Genomic DNA, 14,961 nt, shown 5'->3' on the forward strand with positions numbered 1-14,961 from the left:
TTTCGATAGTTGTATACAACAGACTTTTATTATTTATTAGAGTCTCAATATTAGTCTGTTAACCTATGAAAAGAAGCCTTACAGCTCTTGTTACTTTCTGACAGTATGGTGTAAAATTAAAACATAGGAAAACAAAAAATGTTTAGCTTTTATTCAACGATAAAATATGCATGGTTTACACTTCTGTTGAGCTACTTTGTATTTATTATTTGGGATAAAATAAAATCCATCATCAGAATACAGTTGTTATCTCTAAGCACAGAGACCTACACAATTTATGATCATTAGCACCTATCAAGTCATATAAAAGTAAAGTAGACTGCAAGAAAAAAGCTCTTTTAATGCTAAAGTGTGACCGCTAGTAACCTAACAATTCCATCCACTCAGAAAATAGCAGTGTTCTATTGGTATTTGTTTAATGCTTTCCAAACTGACTGTGTGCCAAGAACTGCTTTTGGTATTTATTAAGTGCCATCCAAGGTGCCCGGAAGCCGTGAGCTCTGTATTCATTTTTTTCATCTGTCACTTGTACCATAAATGTGCATCCTGACGGACAGGTCCAGTGTTTAATCATGAGACCATTCTCCTAATTGCCTGCTATTGCAGTATAGAGATTATGTAATACAGCTCACTTTAGATGGTCCTATCTACTCTCTGTTCAAACAAAGGCTGGGAAGGGGGGGTGTTGCAGAACAGAAATATTAGGACATATTGAAAGCCGTGTGCGTGTCCTTTAGCAATGTGAATGCAGAGGTAAAACCAGGTCATACATTGTTTTGTTCGTACAAGAAATGCAAGCCAGCCTGTGACAATAAACGTGACATATCTAGTCATAGTATTAAGGAATGCCTTAATCACATATCTGACTGGCATGTCAGATACTTTTAGAATTTTGTCATCTCCATGAGTCTGTATGATAATAGCAAGTGTATAAGGTACAACAGATGTGACTGAATTTAACAGTATGCAAAACCTGAGTATGATAGGGTTTGCCTGATCCACAAATTATACAAAATAATTTATTTTCAGAATAGATGGTCAGCTGTGCATCTGTCCTTTAGTTTTCCAGCCATTAATATGTATGTTACAGGTTCTGTGCAGACTAGTGATGACTATGTGTTTTATCCCACTTTATTTGACATTATTCACAAATGAAAAGCTTTAGATGTTTTTTTTGTGAATTATGTTACACTAAAACACCTAGGAAATTGTGTTGAAAGTCAACAAAGAAACAAGAAAACAAGTTCAATATAGATGTTTTATTTTTTGTATATCAGAAGACAGCAGTACTACCTTGGCTGTAATGCTGACTTGCTCGCTTCATTCAGTTTATGGGGTCAATGCAGATCTAGTATAGATGTCCAACTTTTCTTTGATGTCAGTGGCTCATATTATTGAAGCTAGCAAGTCAGCATAATAGCCAGGTAAGTAACATTATTAGAAAGAGATCAGCAATGAAAGCTTCCTTCCTCTATTAGCAAATGGTAATGGTAACATTGCCACCTTACTAAAGTACTGCAAGATGGGTTTTCTTTTACTATTGTCTTCATAATATTACGAGTCTGCAATTTATCACTTCCTTTTTCAATATGCATTTTTGCTTTGTAAGCTACATATTGTTTTTCAAGCTTGTCTGTCAGCAGAGAATTATGCAGACATCTTACTCACAAGGCTGCAACATGAGATAAAATGATTATACGTCTGCTGTTTATTAGGAACTTGTTTTGCGGGTTATTGTGTGTGCCAGGCTAATATTTACTACATGCCACACTTCTGGTGTTATTTAGATCTTGTGTCTGTTACTCTTACTTCTGGAGTCATTGGATGCGGTTGCACAACTTCTGGTCTCTGTACATACATAATGTTAGTGCATACCCTGACATGACCTATGTTGTTTTCATGTAGAATTCAATATATATAACAAGATCCTATGCAATGCAGGCAGTACGGTAAAGATAGAGAAGTTCATTGCATAGAAAAATTCTCCTTTTTCTTCTTATGATTACATTTGTTCACAGATAGAAACAGTGCTGTTTATATACATTTTTGCTTGTTTAAATAGAAATTAGCAGTATAATAAAGAAAATTAAATAATTGATAACCACCCATCATGTTTCAGTTTGCTACTGTAAAAAATTGCATTGCTTTTCCATGCTTAGCATACTTGGCACATCTCATAGAATAGAAAGTGGTCTGAATACTTTGGAAGGTGCCATTTTGTGAGCATTGCCTAGCAGGGTGGCATGGTGGTTGGCTGTCTTTCCTTGATGCTTTTGCATTCTAGCTTTCATTCCTACAAGGAATGTTCCATGTATGGAATTTGCATGTTCTCAATGGACTGGCATCTTTTTTTCTTAACCAAGGTACTTGAAAATAAAATAAAAAATGAAATGTGTTAGAATGGGGAGAATAGCGATTATATGTCTTCTACTCTGTTAGACCTAACGACCCAATGGCTAATAAAATCCAATATCAGTTTATGTAAAATGTGACACACAATTCTGACATGTTTAGCTAACCCAAAGAAAAGTTTTTGGTAGAGCTGCATAAGTTTGGTGCATAGATAGTATGGCTTGGGTTATGAAGAGTTGTATTCCCACAGGTATCAGTTGTACAAATATTCTCTAATGGAATCGGTTTTACTATTCTGTATTTATTAAGCTTTCTATATTTTGCACGTTTTGGCAAAGACTGTTGTTCCCATGCTCCTATATAACATATATCTTTGTTGTATTCTACAGGCTTAAAGCTTAGGGAATGTTTAATGGATAATGAGAAGTTTACTACCTTTCTTCAGCAAAATATAAGCATGCCTCCCATTGTAGTAGAGGAGATAATGAATGCAGACCTCAAACTGGAACAGGTAATAGAGTAAACATTTTTATGTATTATTACCAGACAAGCCTGTCCATTAGAGATGTTTGAGCATGGTGTGGTCCTTTACACCACTTGTCATATGCTCAGATTCAGGCTGTGAGCTTTATTTTCCAGCACACACCCGGTTACAAATAAGACCATAATATCTCGAATGATGCCAAATTAGAGAATTATAAGTCGATAAAAATCATTTTTTTTTTTTTGGACAAAGGCCTGAGGGTGAGTCAAGGGTTTGTACTAATGATACTAAAGGACTATAATAACTATAGAGAAATTCATATACAATAGGACTTGAGGGTTTTCCAGTGGAAAAGGGTTTTCAATTGCTAGCAAGCAGTGACATATGACTGATCCTGTTTGTAAAATTTATTAGCATGTTCTAAATCCATGATGTATTGGTCCTAGTAAAGCTAAAAGTTGCACCTAATTATTAGTTTAAAATTGGAGAGAGTATTTGCTGCTTTTTATGTATTGAAGAAAGACACTTATGACAATATTCAATTTACTATCTTATTATTTCTTTTCAATAAAACCTTACAAAAAGCATGATTAGAAATATACAATGACCCTAAAATTTTGTTTTCTCTCTTTTTTGCCATCCAGGTTTTATTGTCTGGATTTCAAATACGGTTGAAGGATTTGTGCAATAACTCTAGGCTAACAGAATATGTCACAATACACAATGAAGAAGTTGCAAAATTTAGCCAGACAGTACTCTGTGCTCTTCCAGAGGACAAACTCAACCTGCTGGAACATGAGTTCCGTTCCAATATTGATCTTTTAAAGCCTTTTACGGTAGGTGAAATAACTGCAAATTCACACTGGAGAATAAAAATAAACTGTTAAGGTACAGCCATTGTATATTTGTGTATTTGTTCCAACTCATTCTACAAAATGTAATTGGTGGCTTCTTTTTTAATTTAACTAATATGTTGTTTATAAAATGTCATTTAATTATTTTTATAGCTGTTCAATATGACATATATTATAACATATAAAACAGAGCTTAGTTGTCTTATATCCAAGGTGGAAAATAAATCTCATTTGATGTTTTCCTCTGTCCCCGGAGAGCTGCTGGCTGGTAAAAATGCAGGTACCTAGTGTTACCTAAAGGTACCTAAAGTGTCCTTTGCTACAACCAATACTAGGAAAGTTTAAAGCTTGCCCACTTTTCTTTTACGATTGACCAGTAGGAAGATGGGCAGAGCTTCAGAAGTTGCTGCATGTATGTGCAGGAACCTCTAAACACCTCTAAATTTTAGACATGGAATTCCATTCACCAGCTGACTTTCACAGAAGTGTATTAGTTTGAATTTCTGACCTTCTTCCTAAATGTCAAAGACTTGCCCCAATTCTGTAGTTCTCCCAGACCTCTCACTAATCATACACATCATTATTTGCACATTCCCACCAAAGGCTGCTAACCATCCACCCTTTCCCCCATGACCTACAACAGTTACAGTACAGTGCCCACCCCACCCCCAATGCTGTATACATGATAAATGGGTGAATAATGCTATGGCTTCTCATGGGTGTTTTAATAAGTAGAGATAACCTCATTTCAAGTAAACAAATTCCAGAAGGAGATGTGACTTTGCAGTATCACTAGCTCAGTCTTGTCCACATGTGTGAGTGAGATAGGAGGCATGGTGAAATGTGGATAGTGCAGGGACACTGTGACAAGAAACGAGCATGTAACTAAGGTCACAGTTTGGCAGTGCTTAGCAATCCGATAAGAAAAATGCAGAGCTCAGTCCTTCACTGGGCATGCAGGATGTAAGAGTAATATAAGCCTTAATGACAGATTGAGATATGCCACGGCCAGCTGCATCCCAGCTAGTCATTATTTAATGGTAAATATCACCATTGTCTGTATTATGGTTTTGCTGCCCTACTTTATCACTAGCCAGCAGGCCGAGTAAAATATGAGACATATAATAACGCTTTAGTAAGAACCAAGTACACAAGTGTTCTGCTAGACTGTGCGTTTTTTCCCAGTACATTTTCTCCCTAGTGTCAGATGTACATCAGAATACTAGTGATGTGGCAGAATTGTACCGGTACATTGCACAATACTGACTTGCTAACCATTGTTTCAGAAATGACATTCAGTATTGCTGTATGATCTATTGCTGTACACTAGTTTGCTTTGTTGGCACTGTACAGGATCTTGTAACAAACTGTGACATCTGTATGAAGTTTTTTTTATGCTTATCAACAGTAACTTTTGATTTGATTTGAAATATATTGGAAATGGCTTACAAATGAAAAGTGTCAGCATGCTTTATAAAATGTTTTAGTAATAGAATATATATTAAAAATACAAAATATATATAAAAATTATGACACAGAGATCACCAGTCACTTTCTGGAAATGTTAGTGTAAGTGAGATGGGAAGTGCTGTTGTGAATGGCATTTGAGATGAAGCCTCATAGCTGCAGAGGTATTATGAGGCCGGGTTTCCATGGTCAGCTTGCTGAATTCAAAGCATAATTGTTCCTTGTGTGGAAATGTTATGATTTCTGTTAAAGAAAACGAAAGACCGGCAGAACTACATACAGGGCAGTGCAGGTTGCAGTATGTCTGAACAACAGTCCAAAATAACCAATCACCTCTTCTTGTAAATATTTTTAATTATATAATATAGTTACTATACCAGTGTACTTTTGTTAAATACTAGGAAACATAATTCCCTATTCATTACATTAAAAACTTTTGCAGAGCCCACAAACTATCCATTTGCTCTGCAAACATTGTATATAGTGAATGTGTACCTCCATTCAATAGCAGTGTTCTTTAGTTTGTGTGTGAACTGTGATGTGAAGCATTCTTTGACACATTATCCAGAGTCCAGTCTGGGGAGTTCCAAGAATCCATGAAGTCACTGTGCTCCAGTTCAGTTAGTATCATAAGAAAGTGCCATTGTTCTTCTTTCAGTAGTATGAACTGATGTAATGACCATTGAATAATTGCACAGTTCTTGTAATACTGGTCAAACACAGCTCAGTTCCAATCCAAGTTTTCAGAAATCATGTGGTTTGTTCTGACCTTTGGTATCTAAAGTTGCGTTATACAAAATTTATGCACAGACAACAATAGAGTGAGGCGAAAATGGTTGTATGACATCAAAATGTAGGCTTTTATGTACTTTGGGTTTCTCTGATTTTTATCTGCATGCATTGATTGCAATGTATTAATTAACTTTTACCAACTCCCACCCATGATGGTTACAATAACGACTGGTATTGATACTATAGAAAATACAACTCAATAAAGAAAAAATAATTTGTTACTGAGAGGGAAATCTCCTCAATGTGGAAAGAGTAGGTAGTGGGTAAAAGCAATGCCAGGCTTTTTACCCATCCTTCTTCCAATATGGGTTTTGGCCTTTCCTTTCTTGTGTTGATGCAACAGTAAATAAGTAGCTGAGAAAGTTAGAAAAATCATCTATTAGAAAGTTGTTTAAAGAAAGTGCTCCCATTGAAAGATTTACCCATACCTAGCATATTTAAAGTTCTACACCAACAAATGTATTCAAACAACTAACATGGTAATATCTTGTAAAAAAATGTATCAAATAAATCCAGTAATCTGTCCAAAAAATCTAATCTCCCTATCCAAAATTAGATTTTTATTTTAGATTAAATGTATTATTAAATATACATTGCAAACCTAACTATGTGTGTATGATTTGGGCTTTATTAACTTAGAGTGATGTGACACTGTCATGTTTAGCCTGAAATATTTATTTGTTTTATATTTGGCGATTGTGGTATTATAGAAGAACACTTTGTGATGAGGAAGACAAATGTATTTTTGGGAAAAATGAAGGATTGCTCTAAGTAACCAGTGGTTTCTTTTTTACATTCTGGTAATTATAGAAAGAAATGACATCCAGATCTTTCCCTGTGCTGAGAGAGGTTACAGATAACTTGCTGCACAGCCTGGGTCAACTTGCCAAAGAGGTAAGTATAGGGTAGCAACTCATAACAGCTTGAGGGTATCTAAGCGTGACTTTGTCATCATTCATTATCTCAACCACAAACAACTAGCTTCAAAACGTTGCAAACGTTGTTGTTTGAAATGTGCAATATATATGTAGTTTGTGCCATGACTAGGTGGAGATTGTTTTGAGCTATTTGTGTGCCTGTATTTGTGGAACCACATAGCTTTTAATCACTAGGACCTCTGCAACAATAAATACAATTATTTTGTTCTGCTGTTTATTGTAAAGCCTTGTGCAGATACTCAATAATTGTCGTAACATTCATTAGTAATTGTTTGGGATATAGAGAATTATGGAAAAAGGAGGGGAGTAGTAAACAATATTGTCTTTCCCATTAAACATTTAATGTTCAACATCTAATTTAACAATCAAACATAGTGGATAGCCATGCAATGTCTTTGGACATATATTAAATATTGCTGATGATAGAAATCTAGCATCTGTACAAGCCCATGGCATTTAGAACCTTAAGCCAATTGGTCATTTATGAGTCTCTGTTTGAATCCCACTTAAAAAAAGCCTATGAGAAGACTAAAAGAATATGTAATATCTCATTGCTGGTCTCTTTCTCTAAAATCTAACTGCCTGGCTTTACTGCTATTTTAATAGCTTATTTGACTTCAGATGTTCTCATGTCCCAGTAAACAATATTACAGGGGGTGGGGAAGAAAAATCCTCCCTGTGGCTAATAAAGACAACACGGAGCAGCAGAAAGTGATGCTGTTTCTTCTTTAGTTTTCTCTAGAGTTCCTTTTTAAGGCCAGCTAAAAAATAAAAAAATGGCAAAAAAGGTTAAATACAAATTGAATTTACTTCGCTGTACAGTATGTGTAGTAACCCTCCAAGTGCTGGCCTTATTTATACAGCCGGAGTGATTTGTTCAGTTGTTGTTACTGTTCTCCCCTCGCAAGTTCCCCCACTGCATAATCTTGATATACTGTAGTTAGGAATAGAATATAACTGAAAGGAAGATAACATAGTGGAGTGCAATTTGTATAAACAACCATATTTAGGTTTAATCGAGCAGCTGAATTGTTCAATGTAGTTAGCTGTAACATGTTAACTAAAACCGGTAAATTTCAGACCAGCAGAAACTTGTCTAATGGGATTTCTGTACAGCTGCTCCCTGCGCTAGGCGGCCCCCAGGTCTGGGGCAAGAAGTATAAAAATGATAGACAAAGCATGCATTTCTCATCTTGCTGATGTGGCTAAAAGAAACTTTAGTAAAACAAAATTGGCAGCCATCCCAGTGTGGGCGTCATGAACATTCCCATGGTCTGAAGGAAACTTCAGTCTTTTCTTTTTGTACAGATTATTGTACAGAACAATTTGTGCCATTTGTGTCTTACTCCTCTTATGTTCAGTGTTTACTGAACTGGCCCTATCCTCATTATTGTCTTACTGGAAGCTAGAGATTTTAATGTCAACTAAACATAGCATTGTAACACACTAACTGATTAGTAGCAAGTAACCAGTTGAGATTTAACTGTTTAACTGTTGCAGTTTTGCCCCTTTTAAGTTGCTTTAATATTACCAGCCTTTACAGGCTATGGAAAGGCATATATATCTACAGCTGGATTGTATGAATGTTATGTACATACCAGGAAACTTCTCCTTTTCCTACATCCTGGAAATCAGTTGGATGTAGCAAAAATTCCTTATCCTTGTATGAGAAATTCATCTCAAAAGTCTAGGAAATATGTATGCATTGTAGTGGAAGTTTACAAGGAATTTACCAGAATGGGTTTAGGACTCAAGGTTGTAGCATCCTACAAACAAATAAAGTAGATATAGGCCCCTTTCAGATATGCCATCAAAATTATGTGGTTAGCCTTTCCCAGATGCCCCTAACTATTACTCTGTGGTTTTTAATGTTAACTGTCAACTGTCAACTGGTAACCACTTAGTCGTGAGTTGTTCAATGTGTTTGCAGTGCAATTCTTCCTTTAAAGAAGGAAAAAACAACCATACATCCAGGAAATGATTTGTCGCTTTCAGGAACCCTACTGGGATCCACCACAGTGTGAAAAAGCGTGCACAAAATGGTTCCTAATTTGAATAGGAGCAATTGGGAGAGTTGTTGAGCTTATGGTAGATTTCTGAAGTAGCTGCAAGTCTGAAATGGCCCTTAGTCTTGCAGAGGTTTTATTGATCCTCAACCATAGACAGAAACAATATTTGGCAGCTTCTCCTAAATCTAAGAGAGTGTGTAAGATTAGATTAGGAAGCTTAGGAAATGCAATAATTCAATTTACCTATGGCAGAGTCTGACAGATAATTTCTATGATCCATTCAGGTTATAACTATGAGAAGTTGGGCAGACATGAGGCAGGAAGTCATGTTCCTGACCAGTGTGAATTCCACAGCCTCACCAAACTCTTTATACCAAGCGGTCTCACGTATTGTGTGTGGCCATCCTGAAGGAGGAGGACTGAAGATCAAGTCCCTCAACTGGTATGAAGACAATAACTACAAGGCACTGTTTGGAGGCGGTGAAGGAGGAGAAAATGGCACAGAGGAAGAGTCAACAGCTGTCTATGACAACTCCACAAGTATGTAAACTAATGTTTATTTACATAGTTTTGGAAACTCACTTTTATTTAGGAGAATAAAAATAAAATATACTTTTATTTCATACAGTTTGTATATATATATATAATGATGTCCAGTAGGGATCTATCACTAAAATGCTATTTCTGCCTTTAGCCCCCTATTGTAATGACCTGATGATGACTTTGGAGTCCAGCCCACTATACAGAATGATCTGGAGAGCACTGAAGCCGTTACTTGTTGGTAAAATCCTCTATACACCAAGCACCCCAGCCACACGCTTGTTAATGTCAGAGGTAAGAAACCCGGGAACAGTTTTGGTTACTGTTACCAGTGTGTAAACACAAGATGATATTCAAGTATTTGATTAGTGGGCATTATTGGTTCTTTATCTGTACAGTCACTTCTCCGGACATGTCCAAGAATGTTCTTCTCAAGAAGTATAATGTATTCACTGGGCCCAGCAGGCATTCTTTTACACCACATACATATAGAGCACAATAAAATGTACACAATATTGTTTTCACTACATTGACTAGATGAACACTTTCTTGCAGAGTAAAATTCCACTTTGCTAAATGAACAGCTTAAACTTTACAAGTTAATAAAACCTATAGTGTTTACATTTCCAGCCCAAGGAGATTTAGAACAATGTCTGTATCCTGTCAGATGATTTCTCCTCCATGTATTTGTGTGCATTGTATATTTGTCCTAGAAATCACATGGGCATGCTGGTATACAAGACTACACAGTTTGTTTTGTAACTTATGCCAGTTTTTTTTTCTTTACGTACTGCTTTACTTACGTACCTGCTTTAGTTTAACACAGAACAACTGGATACTCATTCATTTAGTAACTTTTCTGGCATTCCTAAATTTAAAGTTAAAGGATACATTCTCTTTGAGAGTGTACAAAAAGTGAAACTTGCCATGAGATAGAATTATCTACTTCTCACTGGAAAGTTTTTGCTATAACAAGCCCAGACTTCTATTTTTCCAAAAGTCCGTATCCTATAGTTTAGGTCTGGCAAAAACTGGTAGGTCTGTTTGCTCCAAAGCAATTTCCTAGTATCAATATTTTAATCTCAGAGGTATGGTAAATGGCACGCAGGCTCCTTTTACATGTGCAGTGTAAAACCATGCAGGTAACCACTACCAGAGGCATAGCAAATACATGCTCTGTGCCTAAGAGTGTTAAACTGCACCCCAGGTTAAAGCATTTGCATGTGCTGCCCTTTTGATGGTAATGCAGTTCTTCCTTCAGTGGAGGAAAAGTAACCGCATAGCCAGAAGTTATTGCTTCTAGCAACTTCACCGTGATCCACTGCAGCTGCATACGAAATGTCTCCCAGTTGGAGCGTCAAAATGCTGTGGTCAACTGCAAGTCTGAAATGGCGCTTAAGCAGGAAGACTCCAGACCCATTACTAAAGTTAGTTGGAGTCAGGAGGCAGCGGTAAAAGTAATGTCAGTAGAATCGTGTAGCCTAGTCTGTAATTTAGGCTTTTATAGCTTAAATATTCTTTCCTAAATATATACCATAAATGATACATTTATTGTACATTAGTAAAGCTGGGTCATTAAATGATCTCACATTCTGTTTAGCTTGTAAGGTTTATGAACATTTTGGATTTTTTATGTGCACAGAATTATCCAGAGGTTTTTTTACATGAACATTACTACTTACTATGTTTGTCCCATTTTGTTTGAGTTTGTTTTATATCAGTACGCATACTACATAATGCTAACAAACAGTTTCACTACTCCATTTCAGGTCAACAAAACTTTTCAGGAGTTGAGTGTGTTTCGGGATCTTGGAGCAATGTGGGAGGAGGTTCGGCCACAGATTAAAACATTTCTAGAAAGCAGCAAGGAAATGGATCTTGTTAGGGTAAATTTTTCCTTTATTCTTCATTTGTATTCTAAAGTTTTGTAGTGATTCAAAGAATGCTTGGCTTTTTTATAATAGTTATTTGTCTTTTAATAATCAAGACACACTATAAAAGAACTTTTATAGAACTTTTTTTTTTTAAGTATTGTGCATTTTAGAATATCACTTTATATAGTGTTTAAAGGATAAAATAGTCAGGTTTATGATAGTAGATAGATTTGCCATGGCATTGTCACCAATATAAACACATTTCTTTCAGACTCTGTTAACCAATAAAGGGAGCAAACAGTTCTTAGATCACCAACTAAATTCAACAGGATGGACATCAGAGGACATCTCTAGGTTCTTGGCCAAAGAAGTAGCAGAAGCTCAGGACGGGAGTGGAACCACTTACACCTGGAGAGAAGCTCTAAATGAGACAGACCGCGTTGTACTAACCATGTCCCGCTTCATGGAGGTTGGTTGACAGCTTGAAAATAATTACTCATGCTTCCTAGAGTTTAATAAGGCTTTTTTTATTATTATCATTATTAGTAAATTGGGTTTTTAAAGTACCCAGTAGACATTACAGACAGCAAAACAAACGTTGATTGTCAATTTGCAAACGTTGATGCACTTCCTTTTTCTCCAGAGTGCGCATATTTTTAGCAGGATGCTTACACTAAGACAAAGAAATCTCTGTAAACCCTCAGTAAAAGGAATCTGATATCTATGAGTTATGTGTTACCTTTATTCTTATTTACATGTAACACAAAAACATTTTTTGATGAATTGATGTTTTATTGCAACCAATATCACATTCATTTTTAGTGCCAGCGCAAATACGACATTTTGCCTCACAATGAAACATAAAAGAATACAATGTAATTATTCCTAATAAATATAATTTCAGTGTGTCAACTTGGACAAGTTGGAAGCAGCGGATACTGAGGAGATACTTGTTGATAAGTCCATGGAACTTTTGAATGAGAGAAAGTTTTGGGCAGGCATTGTCTTTGTGGACCTGCCTGATAATGACACAGTGTTGCCCCAACATATCAAGTATAAAATCCGCATGGATATAGACAATGTGGAAAGAACCAACAAGATTAAGGATGGGTGAGCACTCCATTTGGATATTTACATTTTATCAATAATCTCTGCTTTGCTCAGTATTATGTTACAGGTCCATAATTCACAGTAGAGATGAATTCCATATCTTGATACTAGTTCCATACCAACATCTAGATAAGAAGCCAGTAATATGTTAACCTTGACCCTATGTTTTCTGAAACTAGATTTTCCCAGTTAGAAAGTTTTGTTTGGCATTTAGTAATTATTTTTTATACCATTGATTCAGGTTTGATATATAAAATTAAAGCCCAAACAAATAGTAATAGATATTTATGTCTTTTAGCTATTGGGATCCAGGTCCTCGTGCCGATCCATTTGAAGACATGCGTTACATCTGGGGAGGGTTTACATACCTGCAAGATGTTATTGAACAAGCCATCATCAGAATACAAACTGGAACAGAGAAGAGGACAGGAGTCTATGTCCAGCAAATGCCCTACCCATGTTATGTGGATGACGTGTACGTAAAAATTAAAAATTGTCACTGTTGTCCTATTCGAGCATTCACCTCAAAATGTTATATAGAAATCACCAAGAACAAATGTATATGAACTGACATTCACACCTTTAGTTTTTAAGAACAGAAGTCTGAAATGAAGGATGTAGGATGTTTAAACTGTAACTTTTGATGAAACTTCATAGGACAATCTTTTTCTTTTTTTAGATTTCTTCGTGTTATGAGTCGTTCACTGCCTTTGTTTATGACCTTAGCCTGGATCTATTCTGTAGCTGTAATCATCAAGGGCATTGTTTATGAGAAAGAAGCTCGTCTCAAAGAAACCATGAGAATTATGGGTCTTGACAGCGGAATCCTATGGCTGAGTTGGTTTATTAGTAGTTTAATTCCTCTTCTAATGAGCGCTGGCTTGTTGGTACTGATCTTGAAGGTAATTTCAAAGTATGATTCTCTTTCCGATAATGCTGCTGTATTTTTATCATAAAGTAAAAAAAATAACATACAAAAGCTACTGTATGTTATAATATGCAACATATGTCTAGCTTTCAGTAATTATATTTTTTTTCCAATGTGCCTTCGCAGGTGGGAAACCTTCTACCCTACAGTGATCCAGGTGTGGTCTTCGTCTTCCTGTCTATGTTTGGAATAGTGACCATATCACAATGCTTTTTGATCAGCACCATTTTTTCAAGAGCCAACTTGGCAGCAGCTTGTGGTGGCATCATCTACTTTACCCTTTACTTGCCTTTTGTTCTGTGTGTAGCTTGGCAAGACTACATTGGATTCCCACTAAAGATTTTTGCTGTAAGAACGTTATTTTCTGATATGGCTTAAAACTCCAAGTCTTAATAATACAATGTAATGTAATAGTTACTAAGACTAATGGGAATACCACACTTTGTGTAAAATGTAGGCATAATAGATATTTAATTTCTAAGTTATGGTACTTATAAGACCAACAAATCAGAATATCACATCTAAACCAAATATGGTTTGGAAGTATGCATTGGACTTTGATAAGTGTCAGTAATACGTTTAGGTCTTTTAGGACTGTTTGATGCCTGATGTTTTCAGGAAACCGTTTTAGGATTTCATTGTTGCATTAAGATGTCCGTATTATACTTGCAGAGCTTTTTGTCACCTGTGGCTTTTGGGTTTGGCTGTGAAGTCTTTGCCCTCTTTGAAGAACAAGGTGTTGGGGTGCAGTGGGGTAATCTTTTGGACAGTCCTCTCCACGAAGATGGGTACAGTCTCACCACCTCTAGCTTCCTGATGCTTTTTGATACACTTTTGTATGGAGTAATGACTTGGTATATTGAAGCTGTCTTTCCAGGTAAGATGTTTTTTTAACCCTCCTAGCGTTCTAATTCTGTCTGTATTTCCATGCAAAAAGTGTTACATTTTTTTGCATGGAAATTTATTTTACAGTGTAGGTGATAATTCTTAGGCATAATTCACAGAATTAAAAAAAAAAAATAGTGAAACATGTTATATAACTGTACAGTAGTGTATGTATGTATGTATGTGTGTGTGTATATGTGTGTGTGTGTATATATATATATATATATATATATATATATATATATATATATATTTAAAGATTTCTTTGTATTGGACTCGAAACAGCTTTTTTGTATTGAATCCAATACAAAATTATTTGAATTTCCCGCTACTCCTCCCACATGCACGGACGTCACGTTAAACCCTAGAGAACGTCACTACATACACCGGGAGGGGATTGAAGAGGGAGGATGCCGCCGAGGACCTGCAGGGACCAGCAGGACGCCGGGGGACACCAACAGAACAAGGTAAGTGGGGTTTTTTTATGTTTTAGGCAACCCCTAGTGTGACTCGGGATTACTGCTTTTAGCATGTAAAATCCACCCCCAGTCACACTCGGGATTACCACCAGGGGGGTATTAAATGAATGATCAACTTTTTGAATTTGACATATGCGTGATGTTAATGTAAAACTTTTTGAAAAATTGGTGCAAGGCAAAATAATTTTTCATTGGAAATAATTGTTTTCTTAAAGTCTTAGAATTAGATGCATTGTACAGCTCTAGGTA

The 14,961-nt window shown here is 36.1% G+C and overlaps 1 protein-coding gene across 4 annotated transcripts in view; it reads left to right on the forward strand.

Moving 5' to 3' along the window:
• The window catches only part of ABCA1 (ATP binding cassette subfamily A member 1), a 68,602-nt gene that overhangs the window by 31,716 nt on the left and 21,925 nt on the right, over positions 1-14,961 (forward strand). For all 4 annotated transcript variants that reach the window (XM_072404365.1, XM_072404364.1, XM_072404367.1 and 1 more), the window contains exons 6-17: positions 2,742-2,863; positions 3,481-3,672; positions 6,760-6,843; positions 9,181-9,436; positions 9,591-9,730; positions 11,206-11,322; positions 11,582-11,779; positions 12,215-12,420; positions 12,719-12,895; positions 13,100-13,322; positions 13,475-13,696; positions 14,021-14,225. In XM_072404365.1, coding sequence (XP_072260466.1) covers positions 2,742-2,863; positions 3,481-3,672; positions 6,760-6,843; positions 9,181-9,436; positions 9,591-9,730; positions 11,206-11,322; positions 11,582-11,779; positions 12,215-12,420; positions 12,719-12,895; positions 13,100-13,322; positions 13,475-13,696; positions 14,021-14,225 — 2,142 coding nt within the window. The remainder of the gene's footprint in view (positions 1-2,741; positions 2,864-3,480; positions 3,673-6,759; positions 6,844-9,180; positions 9,437-9,590; positions 9,731-11,205; positions 11,323-11,581; positions 11,780-12,214; positions 12,421-12,718; positions 12,896-13,099; positions 13,323-13,474; positions 13,697-14,020; positions 14,226-14,961) is intronic.

The sequence above is a fragment of the Pyxicephalus adspersus genome, chromosome 3 (assembly GCF_032062135.1).
Source record: "Pyxicephalus adspersus chromosome 3, UCB_Pads_2.0, whole genome shotgun sequence".
NCBI classification, from domain to species: Eukaryota; Metazoa; Chordata; class Amphibia; order Anura; family Pyxicephalidae; genus Pyxicephalus; species Pyxicephalus adspersus.